This window comes from Aethina tumida, chromosome 1, assembly GCF_024364675.1.
Source record: "Aethina tumida isolate Nest 87 chromosome 1, icAetTumi1.1, whole genome shotgun sequence".
NCBI classification, from domain to species: Eukaryota; Metazoa; Arthropoda; class Insecta; order Coleoptera; family Nitidulidae; genus Aethina; species Aethina tumida.
In genome coordinates this window covers 63,748,910-63,771,169 of record NC_065435.1, presented here as the reverse complement: position 1 = coordinate 63,771,169, position 22,260 = coordinate 63,748,910, and the positions used below count along the sequence as shown (strand labels likewise).

At 30.1% G+C, this 22,260-nt stretch overlaps 1 protein-coding gene across 1 annotated transcript in view; it reads left to right on the top strand.

The window, feature by feature from the left end:
* Positions 1-22,260, top strand: part of LOC109595835 (pikachurin) — a 104,472-nt gene that overhangs the window by 39,481 nt on the left and 42,731 nt on the right. Inside the window, exons 2-3 of the mRNA XM_020011260.2 lie at positions 653-769; positions 5,415-5,792. Coding sequence (XP_019866819.1) covers positions 653-769; positions 5,415-5,792 — 495 coding nt within the window. The remainder of the gene's footprint in view (positions 1-652; positions 770-5,414; positions 5,793-22,260) is intronic.

The window sequence follows — 22,260 nt, the reverse complement described above, 5'->3', positions numbered from 1 at the left end:
GCCCACACAGTACGTAATCGATAAAAAATCTAAGTATAGAGAAGCATTATTAATCATATCCCATTAAAAATAAACAGAACGCGCACGTACCAACCGTTAACGCCACAATCTAATAAATTTTAAAAACGAATAAAACTCATTAAAATTTGTAAAGCAAAAACATGTTAATACCACCCAAATGTCATAGTAACATCGGCCGAAACATTCGTGCATCCGATTCGTGACACGCGATCCTGCAGCATGCTTCCTGATTAAAATGACTCCGCGTCCACCATACAGAAACGATAATTACGAAGGTATTAAAACTCATAAATAATAAAAAAAGTTTAATTAAAGAGCAGAGCAGCCCGATTATCGTTCGAAATGGAACAATCGCGAGTAAGTCTCGGAGTCGAGTTAAATTGATAATCCCGGCAAATCCGGATTACGTGTTGGCGTGTTCCCCGTTAGCAGCTGCGTGACTCGCCGGCATTACGCAGCCAGTGTTTGTTAAGCTTCATTTCGTTACAACTACGGCATTTACATGTGTTCGTTACCATTTTGAAATTGTACAAAGTACGGATTTATTCATAAACATTGTTATGACCATTTTAATATCTGTACGCTTTTTTATATGTATATATATATAAATGTATATTTTCTATTATTTTAGGACATTGTGATCATGGAAGTCCTTGCGAGCAGCTTTGCTATGAGCTGCATGATGGAATGTACGAGTGTGACTGCAAGGAAGGATTCATCCTTAGAGAGGACGGATACAGCTGTTACGGTAAGAAGAAATAATAAAATAATCAAAACGCGTTGGACTGGTAATGAAACGATTACCATTCCGATTTATTTTGCGATTAACGCGATTTAACGTTTAACCAAATTGAGCACGATTACTAGGATTAATTTATTTATTAGAGCAGTCCAGGTGCATTTAAATGTGTAAACCACAAGCAACAATATTAACTTAGTTGTTGAATCATGACTAATGTAAATTTAAGCCACTTTTCGGATATATACTGGAATAGTAGTACTACATTTTACGAAATTATCCAATTATCTATCCCACAAGCCGTATTCTGTAGATTCAAAAGAAGAAGGGAGAAAGACTAATCTAAAGTCCTAAAAGAAAGTTCAAATAATTTAAAAATAATACACTTACTGAAAAAACATCTTCTATAGCATAAGCTACTCTTGTCGTAACTTCATCGCTACTTTTTGTTTATTGCTGGATAAAAGTGATATTTGTATTTAATTATCGCAAACAAACAAAATTCGTCACTACACTATCGCTCATATGTAGAGCAACAAATTAAAAACCATAATCATTTTATTAAAAGAACAATTCTTTTTATTTAAATTAATTTAGTTAATAAGTGCCTAAACATATTTACATAGTTCTTATACAACATTTTATTTATAAATTATTTCTGTGTCCGGCATCGTTCCTTAAAGCTAAAAATGCCTAGAAGTGTCCATTTAACGATACAAGTTAAACAACAAATTGTAGTAAAGTTTCGAAATGGTGAAAAAAGAGTAAAATTGCAGTAGATTTAAATTTAAACAAATCGATTATTTTAAGGACGATTTCGAATTTTAACAGAAGGAATGCACTAGAAGCAGTTCCCAAAAGTGGTAGAAAAGGCAAGACTAACAGAGCTGTGGTGTACGTTGGTGCGTACCATAAAACGAAGATTAAAAAGAGCTGGTCTCTATGGCAGAAAACCAGTCATTCATTTCTTCAAACTATAGCAGCGAAACTACTATTTGCAAGAGAACATGTGAACTGGATAGATGGGCAATGGAAAACAAATTTGTTTTTCGATGAAAGTCGGCTCCAATTATTCAAATCTGATAGCATTTCATAGGTGAGGACCAATTAATGAAAACTATAATCTCAAGTACACTAGACTAGAGGTGCCGTTATGGTTTGAGGATGTTTTTTTGGATTTGGCATGGGCCCATTGGTTAAGTTGGACGGGATAATGGATCGTTTAGTTTATCGTGACAGTCTCTAGAATCATATGCTTCCATTTGCCGAAGGTAACATCAGTCCAAGGTGAAACTTTCAGCACGACAAGAATCCGACACATACATCTAAGTTAATTAAAGAACATTTCGCTTCTTAAAGAGTACATGTCATGCCTTGTCCAGCACAAAACCCAGACCTTAATCCAATGGAAAACTTTTGAAAAGAAGTTGATTGCAAAATCCCTGCAAAAAGACTGTTCAATACGAATGAACTCTAGAAGTTTAAAATCATTCAAAAGAAATATCGAATGATTATATTGGAAAGCTAATAAAATCAATGAAGAAAAGGTGTTAGAAGTTATTAAAAATAATGGGTATGCTACTAGATATTAACTAAAAGAAGGCTAAATGTACGGTTGTTTTACTTTTGAACCTATTTTTATATATTAATAAATACCTAATTAAACCCACTAATAAACAATTATATTGTTATATTGTTTTTATCAAACATACTGCATAACTGACAATAATATGGATATTTAAACGTTTACATTTATCAAGATAAATGAACATTTCTAAAATTGCTCTACATATGAGCGATGGTGTATTTTCAAATAAGCAGTAGGGGCTTGTGCCACGCATATTCTCTATTATTGTTTTTAAAATAATATGAAAAGTTGATTTGGATTATTTATTTGTTTATTTTGTATTATATTAAATATGAATTTTAACAATAAATTTGAAAATAGAACAAAATTTAATTTTAATTTAAAATTGTATCACGTACTCCTATTTCCTAATTAAATTTTTTAACCATTTTATTATTTTTAATTTTAATATTAATTTTTTACTTTTAATCTTATTTAATTAAATATCTCATAGAATATTATAAATTAACAACTTCTTTAAAGGAATTATATTTTTATATATACAGTGGTAGACAAAAGTACGGAATATTTACAATATTTACTTGTTTCAAATGTTGCTTAATGTTTTCCCTAATCTCATCATCATGTGATCATTATATTCACAGGTTTTTATTTTTATTTTTAGTAAAACATCAATTTGTTCTGAAAAATAGTATGGAGTATTTTATTAATATTCATAATAAAGTATCAATATTTCATTATTTTGTGGCGTAATTTTTGGCTCCTATCACTGCTTGTCATCTTTTAGGCACATAATCTACCAGTCTCTATAATGTATCAAACGGAGTATGTTACCGCTGCTCCTGTATGATTTTAAGATGTTCTTATTTGCTTCTAATGTTTTTGTTCGAATTCGATGTTCTAATACTTCCCAAAGCTGGACAATAGGATTTAGGTCGGGGAAGTGAGACGCCCATTCAAGCACAGTTAAGTTTTACATTAGAAACTAGTCTGTAATAATTTTAGACATACGTTTAGTATTCTCGTCTTACTGAAATATTCAACGGCAACGAAAGTGACATCTCTTTCTCGGGAAATGTAAATATGGTGTTTTCCTATTTGTCACTGTATTGTACCCCCAAACCATAATGCTTCCGCCACCATATTTAACCCTATAAATTTGTATTTAAAATGGTATCGTTGCCCCACTGGACGTCTTACAAATGTTCTACCATCTAACTCAAACATGTTAACTTTATTTTCGACATAATAAAGGACAGTGTTCCACAGTTTTTCTTTGATAGCAGTGGTTTTTTAACAAGTCGGTCATGCAGTCCCGCTGCAACTGTTCTGCTGGTAACTGTTTTGCGACGATCTTTGAGGACCTTTTCCAAATTTTGTCTATCTTTGGAGTGGTTTTTCGTAGACGTTCTGGCTTGCGTCGATTTTTAACCCACTTTCAGTGCGAAATTTTTGACACAAAATTTTCTGAGTAATATTTAATGTTTTTGCCATGTCACATTGCATACGGCTTACTTTCATAAACTTCTACTACTCTTTTCCTTTATGGAAGTGAAAAGTGAACGTGTTTAGGCATTACTACGCTGAAACCACTGAAAGTGTTTAAGAATTTAAGTAAGAACCAGCGAATTTGTTTAACACCATTATAACAGATGTGAAAAATAGTAGCGGATAAAAATATAAAATAAATTTAAAAATGTTCCATACTTTTTTCCATTACTGTAGGTACGATTATGAAAGACAGATTAGTAAAAGGTGTCATATTATAGTTGTATAAAAATAATCGTTTCATAAGTATAATATTTACAATTAAATATTTTGAAATACACTAATCAAAACGTCACAATTCGTTATGACGCTATAAATCATGTCAACACAAATCGGAAAATATTCCACATCAATAAACTTAATTGTTATAATTAAATTTAAATTAGTATTTTAATATAATAGTGCCAAATTTTAGTATACGGTCTAGTGAATTTAAATATTCGGTCGAAATATATTCAATAGGTTTGTGTCCATGTAAATATTTTTTAAAACATAAAATACATGTACATTACATATATTTGTCGAATATATAAATAAACTCTAATTAAAGTATCTCAATTTAACTAACTAATTTTACCATTCCGTAAACACACGACAGCGGTGCGCTTTGATTCAAACCCTTGTCCCAATATAAATATGCAACAAAGTGGGTAATTTCAGGTCAAACTAATAATTCCGAGAGGCGGTTGGTGGCCGAGAAACTCTAGTGGGCGTTAATAATGCATACTTTAATTAAGCACCTCAAGTTGCAACTTAGATACACATTCCTTTGAAATATGCATTATTAAATTAAAACCCTGGGCGAAACTTAACAATAACTTATCAACTTTTATGTCCTACCTGCGACTACAAATAAATTCTGTTCCGAGGCGAAACCAGAAAACACTGCGGCGTCTCCATTGTCGCACTTTGCTGAATTAATTTAACGTTTCGCGGAGAACTTTTCCGATGGAATACTCAGTTATTATTCTTCGTGCATTAAGTTATATTAATATACAGTGACACTCCCGAGAAAATCAGATTGGAATATCTTATTTTTGTCGTTTTCGTTTTAGGAAAAAGTCCACACAATTGGGCGAATTAGACGTTTGAAACGAACACTGTAAATTGAAAAAAGTTAAGGCTTAACTAAGATTCTAAACGCACCATTTCTTTCTTTTTCCATCATTTATCCAAGTAATTTTTCTACATTTAAAGCTGGAATGTCATTAGTTTCAGGACATTTCCACGTCTATTCTACAGAATACTAAAGTCGTTTGCTTGATAATCACTACAGCAACGTTGTTGGTGTTTACACTTTAATAGATTGCATTCCCAGAACCCCGCTTTTCACTGTTTATCCACCAGGGTTGATTATCACGAAAACGTAAAACAACGGAGTCGCACGAATTATACATACATTCACCACTTGTGCCGGTTTTTTTAATTGAGTAGTACATAATATTTTATTCAATATTTTATGTAACATTATCGATGTGCTATATGTAGGTTTCTACCATATCAAAATATTCCTTTCAGAAATTAATTCGACGGCATCACCTCTCTCCCTTGAGGAGTCGCAGTCAATCACGCGCGAAGACATCATATATCAGAAGGATGCAGTAATGGATGCACTCGAATTCACCCTGTCGAACGTGACAGAAGAGAGCAACGATATACTCGAGGGATCGTCGAATGCCACGTCTTCGTTTGGTAATTTCACTACGCAAGGTCCCAGACTGGAACAGAAGCTAACACCTGACGGTACGACTGTTCCGAGAGCCACACTGCCAATATCAATTGAGAAACTATGCCCCCTCGATTGCGGGCCCGGGGGAGGATGCAGTTTAGGAGTTGGCGACGAACAGCCCAAGTGTCTTTGTCCACTCGGCAAAGGTGGCAAAGGATGCGAAGAAGGTAAGTGTTTTTATATTTGCCTTTTCCTGTTTTCAGCACTCACTTATCGACGTTCCGTTCGCCCCAAGACAAGAATAGAGGGAAATTATGTAAATTCTTCACTTTAATGTTTGCGCTCTCATTTATCGGTGGAACAAAGTAAAAGGGAGTGCTCGTAATACAAACAAAAAGCCAAAAAGTCTATAATTTTTGCAACATCATTGCTATTCCGTTCTATTTCCATTAACATTAAATCTCAGCGAACAAATCTGATCAATCTGTGGAAATTCTCCTGTGGAAGTAAATAAATTGTTCCCGTGGAATAAGTGGGTTTTGTACTCTAACGTTTCGATGTAGAAATTGATTGTTGAATTGGAGCCGGCGTTCAAAAGACGGCATTGTTCTTTGTGGATACCACGGCGGAGCGCAGAGGGCCCAAGACGACGGAGTTATTTACGGCGAAGGTGCGGTGCATATGTAGAACCGTGCACTATGAACGTGATGCGAATGTTCCATATGTGCGCAACAATACGCTCCGTTATTTATTATTGATTGGCGATTTAACGAACCGACAACAATGAATTTTGAATTAGAACTGATTTGCTATAATCTAATAACCGAATTGACATACATATTTTATCAAAAAAAAAAAAATAACTGCAGGAAATTGATAAAATTTTGATAAAAGATCATTAATATTATTAAAATGAAAAAGATATTATTTTTCTACAAGAAATGTTTTCAATAATTTTACTTATTTTTTAATCTGTTTGGGTACACGCAAAATCTGTTGTTTGAGCTTGAGTGTTCTGGTGGAGAAATATCATCCATATTCAGCACGTGATTTCCCCAATTTTTCTGAAGATTCTTGGCAACCATCCTACTTTACTGGTGCAAGTGCTGTTCCGAGAAGAAATAAGCACCATTTGATTTCAAATACTTCTGATATGAACAATTTTTATTTCAGTTTGTTCATCTTATTTCCTTACCTGTTTGTTGCCTACATGTTTTTGAAAAATTTCAACCGATTTTATTGATTTATATCATTATCCCAATAGACATGAGCCTAACATTTATGGGGGATCCAATGACTAAATGTTCATGGAAATTCTAGTGTCGACCTGTCAATATTACACCATCAATGTTTTCTATAATTCAGTTTATCAGCTACATACAATGGTTTTCGATGGTGTTTCACCACTAAAAGAGGATTAAACTAGTCGACGCATCGTTGTTGAAATAAGCCACGTCAACAAAAATTATTTCATCAAAATGTTCACGAGTTAATCTCATTTTTTGATCGACATGAATTTTTCAAGTTACTATAAATGCTGCATTTACCTGTTAGTTATGTTTCTCATAAACTACCCATAAAAGTATTTTCTTTTTATATTTATAATTAATGATATGTGGATTATTTAAAGAACTTAAAATGGTTTCATCTCGGTGTTTTATTTCATCGATCAATCAATCAAAGCATGTTAACAGTTTCAGTTAGTATTTACAGTCACTAAAAATTATACATCTTCGATATACAAAAAAATTAATTCAAATATGATTTAAATCAAAAAGACAAAATATATTATTGTTAATGTTCTAATCTAATCTGAGGAAAAATTAAAAATCATATACTTCTTATGAATTTATTTTTTTAATTAGTATACTATACTTATACTAATATACTAAAAATCATTTTTTTTAATTCGTTGTAATTGATGAATGCGAAAATTATCCCAGAACAATTGGGAAAGATATCCACGAACTTACGAAAAGATGTAATAAATGCATTGGATAAAACAGAGGATTGGTAGAAGTAAATAATTTTTTTTTCTATCAAATTGCATTTGCAGGTAGACTCAATGTTGCATAAAGTGTTATTTCTCATTTGTGTGCCCGATTTCATCAATGGTTTTACTTCTGAAAGACCAAGTAGTAGACGAAGGAAAACGGAACAAAGAAGGCCGATATTTGCGACTGAAAGCCAGTAGGGACCCTACAGCTTTCTCCTCGCAACTGGCTGGTTTACTAGAAAACTCTACAGGAGCTCATACCGCTCCAGTTAAAGTACAAAGAGATTGATAAATGCAGGTTTCCGTTCACGAAGACCATTGCAACCATAAAAACTAACGACTAGAATGGGCAAGGGTGTTTACTGGACGGAAGAATGGAAATGTACTTTTCACAGATGATAGTAGTCTGTACAGTGATGAGTCTGTATTTAGTTCAATCGAGATATTCCACAAAATCGTCGAAGAGTTCAAAAATTTTACTCATTTTAAGGAGGTTCCGTTATGGTCTGGGGAAGAATTTATTATATTGACCGTATAGAATTGTACACATATCACAGCATGATGACCTTTCCGATATAAGCAAGGGATATTGTTAATGTTTTAAGTTAAAACCGTGCGAAGCACTAAAACTTTACAAGCCCCGAAGGTCACCTGACCTAAGTCCTATCGAGCATGTATAGGAAATGTTAAAAGGCGTCTTTCGAACCATCAACCCACCCTAATACTCTTCGAGATTTTCGAACTATAATTTTGTAGACATGGGCAAAAATATTGTAAGGAGAATTGAATAACTCATAGAAGACAAGTAGAGGAGGTGTCAAGCTGTCACCACTGTCTACGGAAGTATACTATACTTATTTTTATTTTCTGTACCACATAACGAATAAAAACAAATTGTTGATTTTTATAAATTTGTTAAGTTTGTTTACATACTTTCTTCAGTATACCTAACTTTTGAACATGACTTAATTATGGAGTTTAAACAATTAAAAGGAATTTGTAGACAAAAAATACCTAAATGCACGATTAGATTAACATAACGTGAACAAAATCAATCGATAATATATTTCACCAACGTGCGTATCAATTTTTGGGTGTTCCCATTACGGGAGTTGTTTTACTTTTATTGGATGTGGGAATTTTCTAGCGGCCACTTTTATCGTAGCTTTCCGATAAGAGAAAGTCACGATATTTAGACATTTGTTACAAAAAACGAATCGATAACACTAACAAAACTAATTCTGCCTGAACATACAACACGACTGGGATTTTTTTCCACAATGTTAACCATAATTCGTTTTCGGAGTGCCTTAAACTCGCGTTATGCAGGAATATGAAACATTTTTCGTCATTTTACAACATAATTTATATTTTTACAAACGTTCAAAGTATTAAAGGTACACGAATATCCGTTTAACTACGACAGTCCCGTATTTTATCGGACTGCGTTGTTAGTTTGAAATTTATGATCAATAAAAGCCTTTGAAACAGAGTTTCTCAAGACATTAAAAGTTATATTTGTCAGTTCTTGGTTTAACTTTCCTATGTAAGTCCATTTATATTACTGTTCGTGAAACTGATAATTTACCATCGATTTTGCCATTAAGGTGATCTGTGACTATATTTCATTACGCTTAATCAATTTCGGATAATTGAAAACTTTGATAATATTAAATTGATATAAAGGGACCGTAATTTATGTATAAATAATAAATGACTTTTCCGTGGTCTTTTTTACTTTTTGGCCACGTAATAATTCTTTCTGTCCGACTTTTCGTGTTAGTGATTGTTAACGAACGAGCATTTATTTCAATTTTATGTCACGACAGGAATGAGTTGCATTTTTTAGACAACTGCAGGATATAACTTGGAATATATTGTCGAGTATTTGCCTGTGCACCACGACATGCACAGTCTAATTGGTTACTTGCATAATAAGCGTGAAATATTTATTACACATCCTCCATTCTCTGTCCAACTTTCCACTGTTGGACACGTATTTTCCCACATTAAAAGTTATACATTGTTTGTTGGACAAAAAAACCTTTTTTTCTTGAAATTCAAGTTTTTATATTGCTTTGTGTTGTCGAAAAATAAAACGCATTTTATCACGAGGTTTTTTAAATGTTTTCGTGCAATCTAACAATTATATGTGATACTTCTCTGGAAGTTACTGAAACAGATTTATAACAAAAATGTACATGAATAAGTATGAAATATTTTTTTCTACATAAATTCTATATAAATCGTGTTTTATTGCCATCAGCAATATGTGTACATTCCTGACATAGCAAACTAGTCTATTTTTAATATTAAGGACGATCAGTAAATTCTTTCATGTACAAAATTAAATCGATAAGAGAAAGCGTTTCGTTCCCTATATGGTAATGTTTTAACTTTTCCTCCGTTCTTTTTATTTCACCCATAAAACCTGAATGTTGAGCGTCTTTAACTCCACGTCGTCGTTCATTTTCTGCCTCTCGACATCATCCCGAAAATTTAGTCCCGGACTACCAAAATCTGATCTTACATCATCTTGAGACGTGACATCTAGTTGTCAATGACAGTTACTGTTATTGTTCAAGGATTTTCACAAGCGCTACGAAGGAAAATTCAACATCAGACACGGATAAAGTAAATCCGATAACAATGGATGAAATTGCTATAGGAACGTCAGAATTCGTTTTAGATTAAATGGTTGTACCGTAATTTCGAGAGCATCTTTGTTAAAATTGAACGCAAATATATTCAATTCAACTTTTACTAAAATTAAAAAACAAACTTGTTTTTAAAATTAGATTAAATTCAATATGTTACATACAGTAGTGGTCATTATTACAGCAACTTTTTAAAATGTTTTTACCTATAACTCTTTTATTTCATGTATACTGTTAAAATAATATTAATTTACTACTATACTATACTATATTCTAATTTTATAAAATGTTACATATATTTTTCTGATTTGATCTGAACATAAATATCGAAACTTTGCTTTAAGCATATGTCTGTGGCATAAACTAGACCAATTTCCGAATATATGACATGCTTATATTTCTCCAATCTTCTTGAATTGCTGTGATGACTCCATTAAAATTTGTAAAATTTTTATGTCGAGTTAGGTTTTAAACGTAATCGTCCATGTTTTCTGTAGACCTGATGTCTGGAGATTGGGACGGGCATTACAAAACATTCATGTTTGGAACTTATAACCAATCCGTCACAATTTTTCATATTTTCATGTTGAGACACATTTATTATGAACACAATTTCTTCAATATATGGAAGTAAATTATTGTAAATATATCCCTGTACATAAATTAGTCAAACTGCCTATTCCAGAAGAATTGAAGCATAGCACAAATAAACAATAAATAAAATGTTTGGTATAACCAACTTTTTGTATATTTTGTGTTTAACACAAGCAGAATCATCTCTTTTTTATAAATTAAATTTAGGTTCGTCACTAAAAACTACTCGTCTCCACAGTTCTGATTCAGTGAATGTGATCCTAAGGAAGTAAAAATTGAACTTACACTTTTTTAGTAGAAACAAGGGTTTTTGTTGTAGATCTAGGGTTAAACGAACCCCCATCCACTAACCATCTTCTCACAATCCTTGAATTAATTTCAGCAAGTCCCATTTCTTCCAGGATGGCTTTATTTAATTTTAGTTGACGAATAGTTTGGATTGTTTTTCAACATCCGAATTATCTAGTTATCTATTTTCGTTTCAAATTGAGACAAAATTTTTTGTAATTTCGGCTTGTCTAGCTACTTTAAAATTTTGAATATTATACGAAATGATTGATTTATTTAGCCGTAAACTCCATATCTTCTGCTTTCTCTCAGTTTTATTATTATTATTTATTATTATAATTATAAAAAATATGCAATTCTTAAATCATAAATTGGATAGACCAGTTACTTTATACATATTGTTTTTACATATATAAATATAATTTTAAAATTACAACAATAATGTACACAATGACTTATTTAAATTATAAGCATTCCAGTTTAGAATATCTTATGATATGATATGATAAAAATATAAAATTAAACCATCTAGAACTGTACCATATTATAAAGGAAACCTTATTAAAATGATAAAACAGAACAAAACAGTTGCAAAGAGAATTATATTTAAAATAAGTAAGTATTTATAGTTAAATATAAAAGTAAAAATCTCTCTTTGATCAAAAATCCTCTTCAGATATCCTTTAGAATATGCAACGAAGTTCTTCAAAAGCATTGTTTTAAAAGCCTTTTACAAAAATGTATTTAATACATGTAACGTTTTATAATTATTTCAAATTTCAATAGAATTTATTTGTATGTTCAGTATATTTTTAATGAAAACAAAAATATTATTCACATTAACTGAAGTTTCTTTTCATCAAAATAGTATTAAAAGTATAGAAGTATCGAAAACATTAATTTGTTATCGGATAATATAAATAATTGGTCGCTCCTCATCAAAAATTGAATAAAATCGTTACCAAACAGGAATCAAATAGCCGGGTTCTATGAATTTGGTATATTTACCCTTTTGCCAAAATATCGTCGATATACAATAAATAAAAATGTTAAAATTTACTTACTAAGGGAAATAGATTGAAAATCCCCAGTGTAAATTTAATGAGTCAGCTTTATGGTTAAATTTGGCTTATAAACTACCTTGTTATCTAAGGGATTTATGTTTTATATTCATTAAGGGTTGGCATAAACTTATGCCACAGTATACTTCGATCATTTTGTCATAAACTATTTTATTAGGTTATTTATTTTACGTTAAAATTATTCCATGGAAAATTTGAAATTCTAATTCGTTTAGGTAGTATACGAAACTTTAATAACATTCAAACAATTTTCACTAGTCAATTTCACCAAATCCTATTCATCTAAACAGAAACTGAGCTAGCCTCCCCCTTAAAAAGTGATATATTTAAATTATTACTAGCTTCTTTTACACAATGAACATGGAGATTCAGGAAGGGGTTCATCTTCTTTTCCCCCAGTCATATTTTGAAATAGATATTACTTGCGCACCGCCCGAGGCTTCGCCTTTACTCATATGCAGAAAACGGGGCAAGCAGTAATCCGGAGTGCGATATTCAAATACGGTGACAAGCCCCTATACATATATTACAAACATTATTAAAATATATCTCTTCACTAATTTTGCCAGAAATTAATATTATTTTAAAATTTTAATATGTGGCTTTATTGGTAGATAAATAAATCAGACAAATCTGCTAGTTATTTTAAAGTAAATTATATTTACAGTATTTAGTGTCGAAGTATAATCAGATTACTTATTTAAATCAGATTGACCCATAAAGTCTAAATTTATTAATAGAAGATGAATTTTAAAAAGTAGGTAACATTTAAATATTAAAAATTAAACGCATTTATTTCACTTCTTAATTTTTGAATGAAAAGGGAACTCGGGTACATTTATTGAGAGGCACAAATAATCCTTTAAAGAGCCGCAGGTTGGCCACCCCTGATATATACATATACATACCTTAAATTTCTACTTAATTTCACGAGGTCCTATTTTCTAAAAGAAACGTATATGATTTTAGTGATACAAACATTATATTTCATATAATATATAATAACTGGTCTAGTAATCGTCTCCTTAAAAAATGAAATATATTTATATCATTATTTTAGTAAAATATTCCGGTCCTTTCACACAATGAACATAAAACAAGAAGAAGTTCTCAGTCATATTTTAAAATAGAGGGAAAAGAAGTAATGGGCGATGCGATATACAAATATGATGACACGCCCCTATAAGTATGACTTTAATATTTAAAATATACGTTAGTAACATATCCATATATTACAAACATCATCAATATCTGTCCGACTTTTTACAAAAATTTGTTTATATTTTATAAGTTAATATTGTTTTATAAATTTAAAATGTAGTTTTATTAGTAGATAAATATATAAAAATATTTTCCAGTGATTTTAAAATAAATTATATTTACATACATTATTGAAATATGTACAATCATATTAATTGTTTAAATCAGTTTGAGCATTAAACTCTACATTTATTAATATTGTTGTTTCACATTTGATTTTAAAAAAATCAACAGCGTGTAAAAATTGTCATATAAATAAAAATAAAATAACTTCGGCTTGACAACTTTTCCATTCATTTTAAAAATATTATTTTAATATCTAAATGTTTCCTTAATGTTTTTAGTAGATAAAGAAATTGCAAAATTGAATGGCTTTCATTTGCTCATGCCAGAAAAACTTCATTTTAACGTATACGTCGTGACTTTTTGTTTATATATAATATAATATAATATAAATATATAATAATGTTTTAAACATAATTTATAATATTATATTATAAATTTTAGTAAAGAATGTCGTTAAACCAAACTTAATCCTTGAGAGAGCATTACTTCCACCACTTCACATAAAACTAGAATTATAGATTGTAAAGGCGTTACTAAAAGACGGAAGTCTTTCGAGTTCCCTGTTCATATTTTCCTAATTTATTTGAAAGAAAATTGAAGGAGGGTATATCCACATGAAAAGATCATGACAAACTCGTAACAAATTTATAAGTACATTGCCTAAGAAATATTAAAAAATTATGAAAACATGTCGTTCACTTTTTGATTTCGTTTATCGATTATTACAGTACAGATATGAAACAAATGGTTCAATGGAAAAGAAATGGAAATGAGATATTTAGATCGTCGGAACGTAGGTAGATTGGCGTTTATTGTTTTAAAATGTAGATAGCCGCAAATCGCATTTTGATATCTCGTCCTTCAAAAAAATCACCACCTTTAAATTTCGAGATAACATAAAGTATAAGTAAGTATTGGTGAAACAGAATTTTTTTTCTCTTTCAACGCTAAAAGCATATTTAAGTATTTACATAGGTTAATATGCGACCTTCAAAATAATTATCGCATTTACATTTCGAAATGATATATAAAATTCAGTATCGATCGTATCGAAAAATATTTATTTATTTTGATGGCACAAATTTGAAGATCTATTTTTTATAATATTAATTTTGCTAATGTTTATTAGATATTTTAATAAATATTTATGCTAATTTTTTTTGTATAAATAAGCATGTTAACTGACGATTTTAAATTTATGACAAATTTGATTCAAATATTGTATATTTAATATAGATAATTTAATATTGCAAATATTTAAATAAATTTTAATTAAAAAAGATTTAATAATAATTTAAATATTATTTGGAAAAAATGTCACGCAATCAGTTTCATAAATTATTCATTATTTATAATAAATGACAACATTAAATATTACCAAAATGTGGAAAAAGTTATATTTTTAATGTATATTTTAACATAGTATAAACCATGATTTTAAATACGAATTTGATTGTGGTAGTGTTATTTGAAATAAGATGTTCTATTTATTACCTTGGAATATAGCAGAAATGTTACATTTCTTCGATATTTAATTATTATTTTTCTGTCAGTAAGTACCCAAAACTGTCAAAATCAACCTATTTATAACATCCTGTATATCATATTATACTCCCAAAGTAACTATAAAGAATAATATTACTTTAATAAAAAACTGCTGTTATTTTACACAGTATCTCGTAATTATTTATTATCATTATCAAAATCTTTCATCGAAACGTCTGTGCCAATACAAAACGCCATCAAAACTTTGTCCTTCCTTGATTTTCTTTGTTTTCCTTCCATTTATAATGTTTCACTCTAATTACCTTCATTATTCGTATCTCTTCAAGACATCTCCGCCCCTTTAAAGTGGCAATATTACATAAAAGAGACTTGCAGACTTCAGACAATTATATTCCTTAATATTTATACCGTTATTCGCCTGATTTATTCTAGTATAAAAGGAATATAACTCAATGTCGTGTTTTATTTATTGCATAGGGGAATAAGTTGCAATCACGGAGATACGGGAGTGCGAGGAGTTGTCACGGCAAAATTCAATATCACATAAAACTGTGGATTTGAACGGAACAAAAAGAAGGGAACTATTAATGATTAAAGTTATAGAAGTTGACGCCATTTAGTTTTAGCCATTCTTTGCACCATCGTCAACGTCCCGGGTTAAAATTAAGCGAAAGGAATTCGATATGATTGCAATATAAATTAGTTGTAAAAATGTTAACAAAGTTAAATTCAATGTGAATGCACATTAATTATGGGAGATGTCAAGTTTAAATACGTAATTCGCTCGTTAAGTTTTGTTTGGTTGCGTTCTGTGCAACCGTTATGATTAACTAACTTCCAAATGTTCAGATACGTTTAAGAGTTTGAACCTTGCAGAACTTGGCTGGCGAATATTTTAATTAATTGGTCATATTCGATATTCGCCAATTTGTAACTCGACTTGTTAAAAGTTTCTCGAACCTCGTCTAAAATGGGAAAATTATATTTATTACCAAATAGAACTTTAAATCCCGTAGAAAATATTACTTCGAACGTAAAAAAAATAAATTGGAATATATTATCTAGACGGTTTCGTTCAATAAATCATGTTTTACATTTGAAACAGACTTTGTTCCTATTATTTGGTGAGTTTCTTCATTATACGATATAATTTAATATCGTGGTCTTGAATTTTCACATTTCATTCAGGTTGAGCCTCTTTTGTTGTGTGAAATGTTCCATGACACAACTTTATGAATTTCAGTTACAATGGCGTTTCGCAATGAACGCTTAATGAAACAAAACAAGTATTTACCCTGAGTCATTCAACTTTTTTACGAAGACTTTAAATATATTTGACGTGATGGAATTAGATGAACGCCGGGAATTTATTAATGGAGGGCTGTAATAATGAAATTTATAATCCATAAATGTACGTTACCTTAATTATTCTAGATTTTTTGTGATTCTTTTAAAAAATTTATCGAAGGAGAAGTCAAACACAGCATTCGATTTTTAAATGTTTTATCTGGTGTTTTGCCTTGAACTTCAACATGGAATGTATAAGGATTTTTACACTGTTCAAACAATGTGGCCTTACGATTGGTAAATATTAAATTGTTGAGATGGAAAAGCTATTTTTATTAAAAATTCTCTATATTGGCGATGACTTCGGGCGATTTACAAAAATCGTTCCTTTCATGTTTGCATTGTGACCAGATATAGGTGGCCCATTATTCAATATTCAATAAGTTTTAATGACAAATTATGTAAATGTTCAAGTGGATCAATAATTTAGCATTTTATACATGCTTATATTTAGAATAAAATCAAGGATAAAGTGGTGCGTTTTGTTGAATACTATTGATTGGTTTTAAATATGTAAGCTCTTTATGACATGGCACATTCAATTTACGAAATGTATTTACTGCTACATTTGCGTGTCCCTCAAACTGTAATCGGTTATAAATTTTTTAATTACTGTTTTTTTATTCTCCTCGACAACTATCATGTTCTAGTTGATTTTATAAAATTGTATTTTATTGATTGATTGTTATTGTATGCAGTACAACTAGTGTGGTGGTTAACTACAACTAAATCTTTCTCAGTTCCCAGTCTTATGTTAGCAAAGACAAATATAACGTTTTGGCCAATAGGAAATAGACAATTTTAGTTTGAATAACAAAGTAAATTACAAGCAATGATTATAGTGGGTCAAAAGTAGGTAAAGATATAAAAATATTATATATTTTAACAAAAATCTTTATTGAAAAGTCAAAAACAACTCAATCTTATTAATATTTTGTAAAATTGCCATTGTTAAACATTACAACTTCACATCTGATGATCATGGAACTGGTTCTAACAGTTTATCAATAAGAGCAGAGTCGGTATTTTCCCCTTTTTCATTTAAATTCGTAAAAAAATTCAGTCTTATTAGAATAGTTCTTGTCCCTGATCTTCTTGTCAAGAATTTCTCATAAGTTCTCTGTAGAGTCTACTGAAATTGTCTTCAATATAAGGTAACATTATGCGTCTGAGAATATCGCGATAAATAAATGTGTTCCTAATATTTTCAATTATATAAATCGTGCCGATACCGAAACCAGAGAAGCATCACCGAACCTTCTTCATGCTTGACTGTTGGTTTTGTGTATTTTTGATTTAATCGTGTTAATTGACGGAGTTTTTTTTCACTCTGAACACTCAATTTTAATACCTCACGGCATTTTGAAGACTATACTAAAACTTACTCATAGTTGATATACACTGTGACCCATATAAATATGTATTTTTTGTCCAATTTTGACAAACTTTTTTCAATTGTTTTTTTTTTCAAGCTGTAAAATATGTACTTATAGACAAAATGTCACGTTATTTTTGGTCCAAAACTTACAGAGTAATTTTTTAGACATAAAAATTAAAGAAATCATATTAGTAAATTTTTTATAGAAAATCTAATTGCACCACTGAATTAATCATCCCCTGAAATGGGTATATATAAATATACATATTCATAATTCTGTACAAAAATTAAAAATTATGCTCTTTTTATGAATTTATTTTTTAATCACACAGTCTATGGAATAAACTGCCAAAAATAAAACAAATTATATTATTTTTCAACAATATTGAAATATTGTACTAATAGTACCATATTTATACTAATACTCTTATTACCCAAATTCTATTTATTTTATATATTTTATCATATATTATATCTCTTCTATGGCTAAAATATTATTCAGTAGGTTTTGAACCAAAAAACATTTATTAACATTAACAAATTTTGTCTATAAGCACATATATGCAATGCATGCAATATTTAAATTAACTAAATTAAATAATGTTTCATTTAATTATCCGCATTAGTTAAAAATTAAAAAAAATAATGATACATGAAGGTACTGTAAGTTATACATAAATACATTCTATGTAGTGTTTTAAAATGTCAGAACGGTTTAGCGTTTGCTGGAAAGCAGAAATAATCAAATTTTGGAGTTCGTGCGCTGGAATTGCATGGATGGAGTGTAGACTTAATAGTCGATTTCCCCTTGAAGCCTATTCCCGGGAGTTTATAAGCGGGGTGACCTGATATACGACCGTTGGGGGGTGAGATTGTATACCTGCACGGACTATTTATTGTGGAGGTCGCAATTGCAATCAGAGTGGTCTACTGCAACTGCAGGAAACTTTACTGTTGAGGGGGAAACTTACTCTCGATGCACCGCCATAAGAAAAGTTCTCGCGGTGTTTGTTTAGCTGCAATTTACCACGCGCCGTGACGGGATTAATAAAAGTTTCCCTTTGCTCTAATAATTGAAGTGGTCATTCGTTTAGTTTTATGGGCCTGTTTTTGTAAATTGGATTTTTAGCCGTGCCAGCCGGGACCCGGGGTTCCACAACTATGCAAAATACTTCGGTTTTAGTTTGCGAATAATATCAAGAGAAGAATAAATTTTATTCTAGTAATATATACCTAGGAGAGATGGCTTGGTAAACTTGCCGCAAGATTTCGCATTCCCCTAAGTTATCAAATATGTATAATTTATGCCGTTGAGTATAATCATCAGATTCATTAGCTTAACAAAGTTTCTGTTACACTCGATGACGTGCTGAATTCAAGACACAATTCTCACTTTACTGTGAAGCCAATTAATTCTTCATTTAACATTGTTATTATATATAAGACGCTTAAAGCCACCGGGATTCTCCCATTTAGTCAAGGAATACTGTATCTTCCAAGTGAAATACTAATTAAATTAACTACGAGAGATATTTTCATATCTGAGAGCATGTCTTCTCGAAAGACGTTTGTAAAGCAAATTAATTCATCAGGATGAAACGTAATTCAAAGCATACTAACCAAATAACATCAGCATTAATCCGGTATTTACAAATGTTTATCTGAAATTTTGGTTCATTGACTCAACAAACAATTTTTATTTCTTAAAATATAAATCAGACTTGCAATATTTTAAATAATAAATGTCTTAATTGGAACTTTATTTTATCTTACAACCTTTTAGGAGTTTTTGAAAGCAAGTAACAATAAAAATTGTGTTAAAAAAGGCCCGGAAAGATCTCATATTCAGTATCACAGAAAATAGTACACATAGGTCCAGTGCTCCGATTTCATTGATCTTTTGGCATACTATTTGAGTTAATTGGAACAAATATTGATCACTTTCATTCTAAAACACAAAGTGGAGACGGTAAAAGTACACAAGATCAAATTGAACTGTAAATTCTACCTTCCTGTAAATCACTGGTTGGCAATTGTATGAGTGGTCACATTTCGATCTCAAATAACATAAAGTTCTAATGTAGCAGTGACGAATTTCTTCTGATCATGCTCACCAATAATTCCAGACAGTGCTGCCATTTCGGTTCATTCGATTGACAATTTCTTCAAACCAAACAAAAGTGTTTTAAACCAATAATTTGCCTCCTATCAAACTTGATTTTGAAATGAATTAATAAATCCTTAAATACAATATGACTGAAATTAATTCTGAAATGTGTCTGCATTATTCGAATTTACACGCGAAAAAATGTACAAAAAGTGTGGCACAAAAAACTCTTAGACAAACAACCTTCCAAATCTAATATGTCTCATATATTCTACACACAGAAGGAATGTACGAGTTCACCAGCCGCTGAGGTATAAAATGTTTAACCCGCAAGATACAAAAGAATAATCTTGAAGTAAATTAATTAAATTAGTTTTTTAAATAATGCTTTTATGTTAGAATAACTTTTTCCATTTAATTATGTTTTTATTCAGTCTAAAAACGACATACTTCATGCATATATTTGTCTAAAATTGCCTCGTTATTTTAATTAATTTTGTAGTAACGGTATCCTTGAAATGTAAATCAAGAATTTTAAATTGAAAATAAAATTATTTAAATATCTGCAAGAAAAAAACCAGTTGCCAAAATTAAAAATTATACTTTTTTTAATTTTTTTAAAATTGTCTTGAGAGTAGAATTTTTACATTTTAAAGCAACGATGAAATTTATTTACTACGAGTTCATTTTTCATTTGAATTTCATTTTTTTACGAACCTTTAGCATAACTGCAATATCAATTCGTTAAAAATATTAAATATAAATACAAATTTTAAAATGTAATATTCATTTTTATCTGAGAAGCGATGTTTTCTCAGAGAACCAATTAAAAATTCATAAATAATTATCCGTATTCTTCCATCAGTTTTATTTTATATTTTAAAGAGACATTTTACTTGCACTAAAGTATAGTTAATAATAAAATAATATTTCAAATAATTTTTAACTTTTCTACCAAGAAAAATCTAATATTTTTAAAATATCTACTAGTCAGGCATAAAATTACTTTCATGGATTTAGAATGGAAACAATTATTTGAAAATAGCAGTAGTAAAGTGACAGTTAATGTGTCGCCTCCAAAATACATATTGAACCTCACAGTATCTAGCTATAAAGGAATATATCGAATGGCACTTGCAAAGAACATTTTATATTACTGCGAAATTTTATCGAAGTGCGGGAGTGAGAGTCACTCACAACCTCTATGTACTGAACCTGCTACTTGAAACTTGATGATACAAATCTAAAAATTCTCTTTGATATTTATCAAACACATTCCTGTAACGCAGTTCATATGTATTATTTATTTATTGCTCTGTAGAGTTATCCCATTTATAAACAAATAAAGAGTAACTTCGAATAATAACACACGATAATTGAATTAATTAAAGAATAACGAGACTTAATTTATTCCCAAATTTACACATGATGTTCACTGGTACATTCAAGTTCTTTCTGGCTGCTACAACTTTGAAGGCTTTTATTCTTGGATATAAGTTCAGTCCTAATAAACAAGGAACTACATTCTACTTTTCAGTGGACAAGAGTTAACTGTTAATACTTTTAAGCTATTTTGAACAGCAGAAAACTAAAGTAGATTAGTAACAGTAGGGTAAGCAAAAAGTAAATAATTTCGTCTTATCTAATCCTATGTTAAACATAAATTAACCACGTCTGAATTCACAACTATCTAGGGAGCATCTGAACTTCACACAAATCTGATTTATAATTCATGAAATTAAATTACACATTTACATTTAGAAAACAAACTTTACTAGTCTGAATTACTTGTGGAAGTAAAACTGAAAGTAACAGAAATTAATAAAATAATTATAAATATTCTTAATTTTATTATATTTCATAGAGCCTTTTCCTTACAAAATACTTTCGCATTAATTAATGTTTTTTATTTACTTTAGATATAAATGATTAGAGCAATTCTATTAAAATCAATTAAATTGAACATTTTTCAAAATAAGCACAGCTTTCTTAAGACATGTTAACATATTAATTTGTGAAATTGAAATTACAATTTTTCTAATGATTTTATATCTTTTGGTTAACTATACTATATATAACAGAACAAAATGTGAAATGAAAATATACAAATATCAACTTTCTTATGCTTATGGACTTTGAAGCTTGTTAAAATAAGCTTATGTTCAAAGGTTAGGGATAAAGTATGTAAAAATCCCGTCGTCACTGACATTGTGTTATTTTACCTTTTAGAGAACTAAAAAAGGATAAAATTTATTTAATCAAAATAAAGAGAACTTAATAAATTTAATATAACTCAGCAATATTCAATTCTTCTTGAGGTGTATTGGCCCATGTTGACGAAGCTCTGGAAGCGTATTAAGGCGGAGTTGATAGTTTAAAATCAGCCGATTTAGCTTATCCTATGTCAGCTCGAT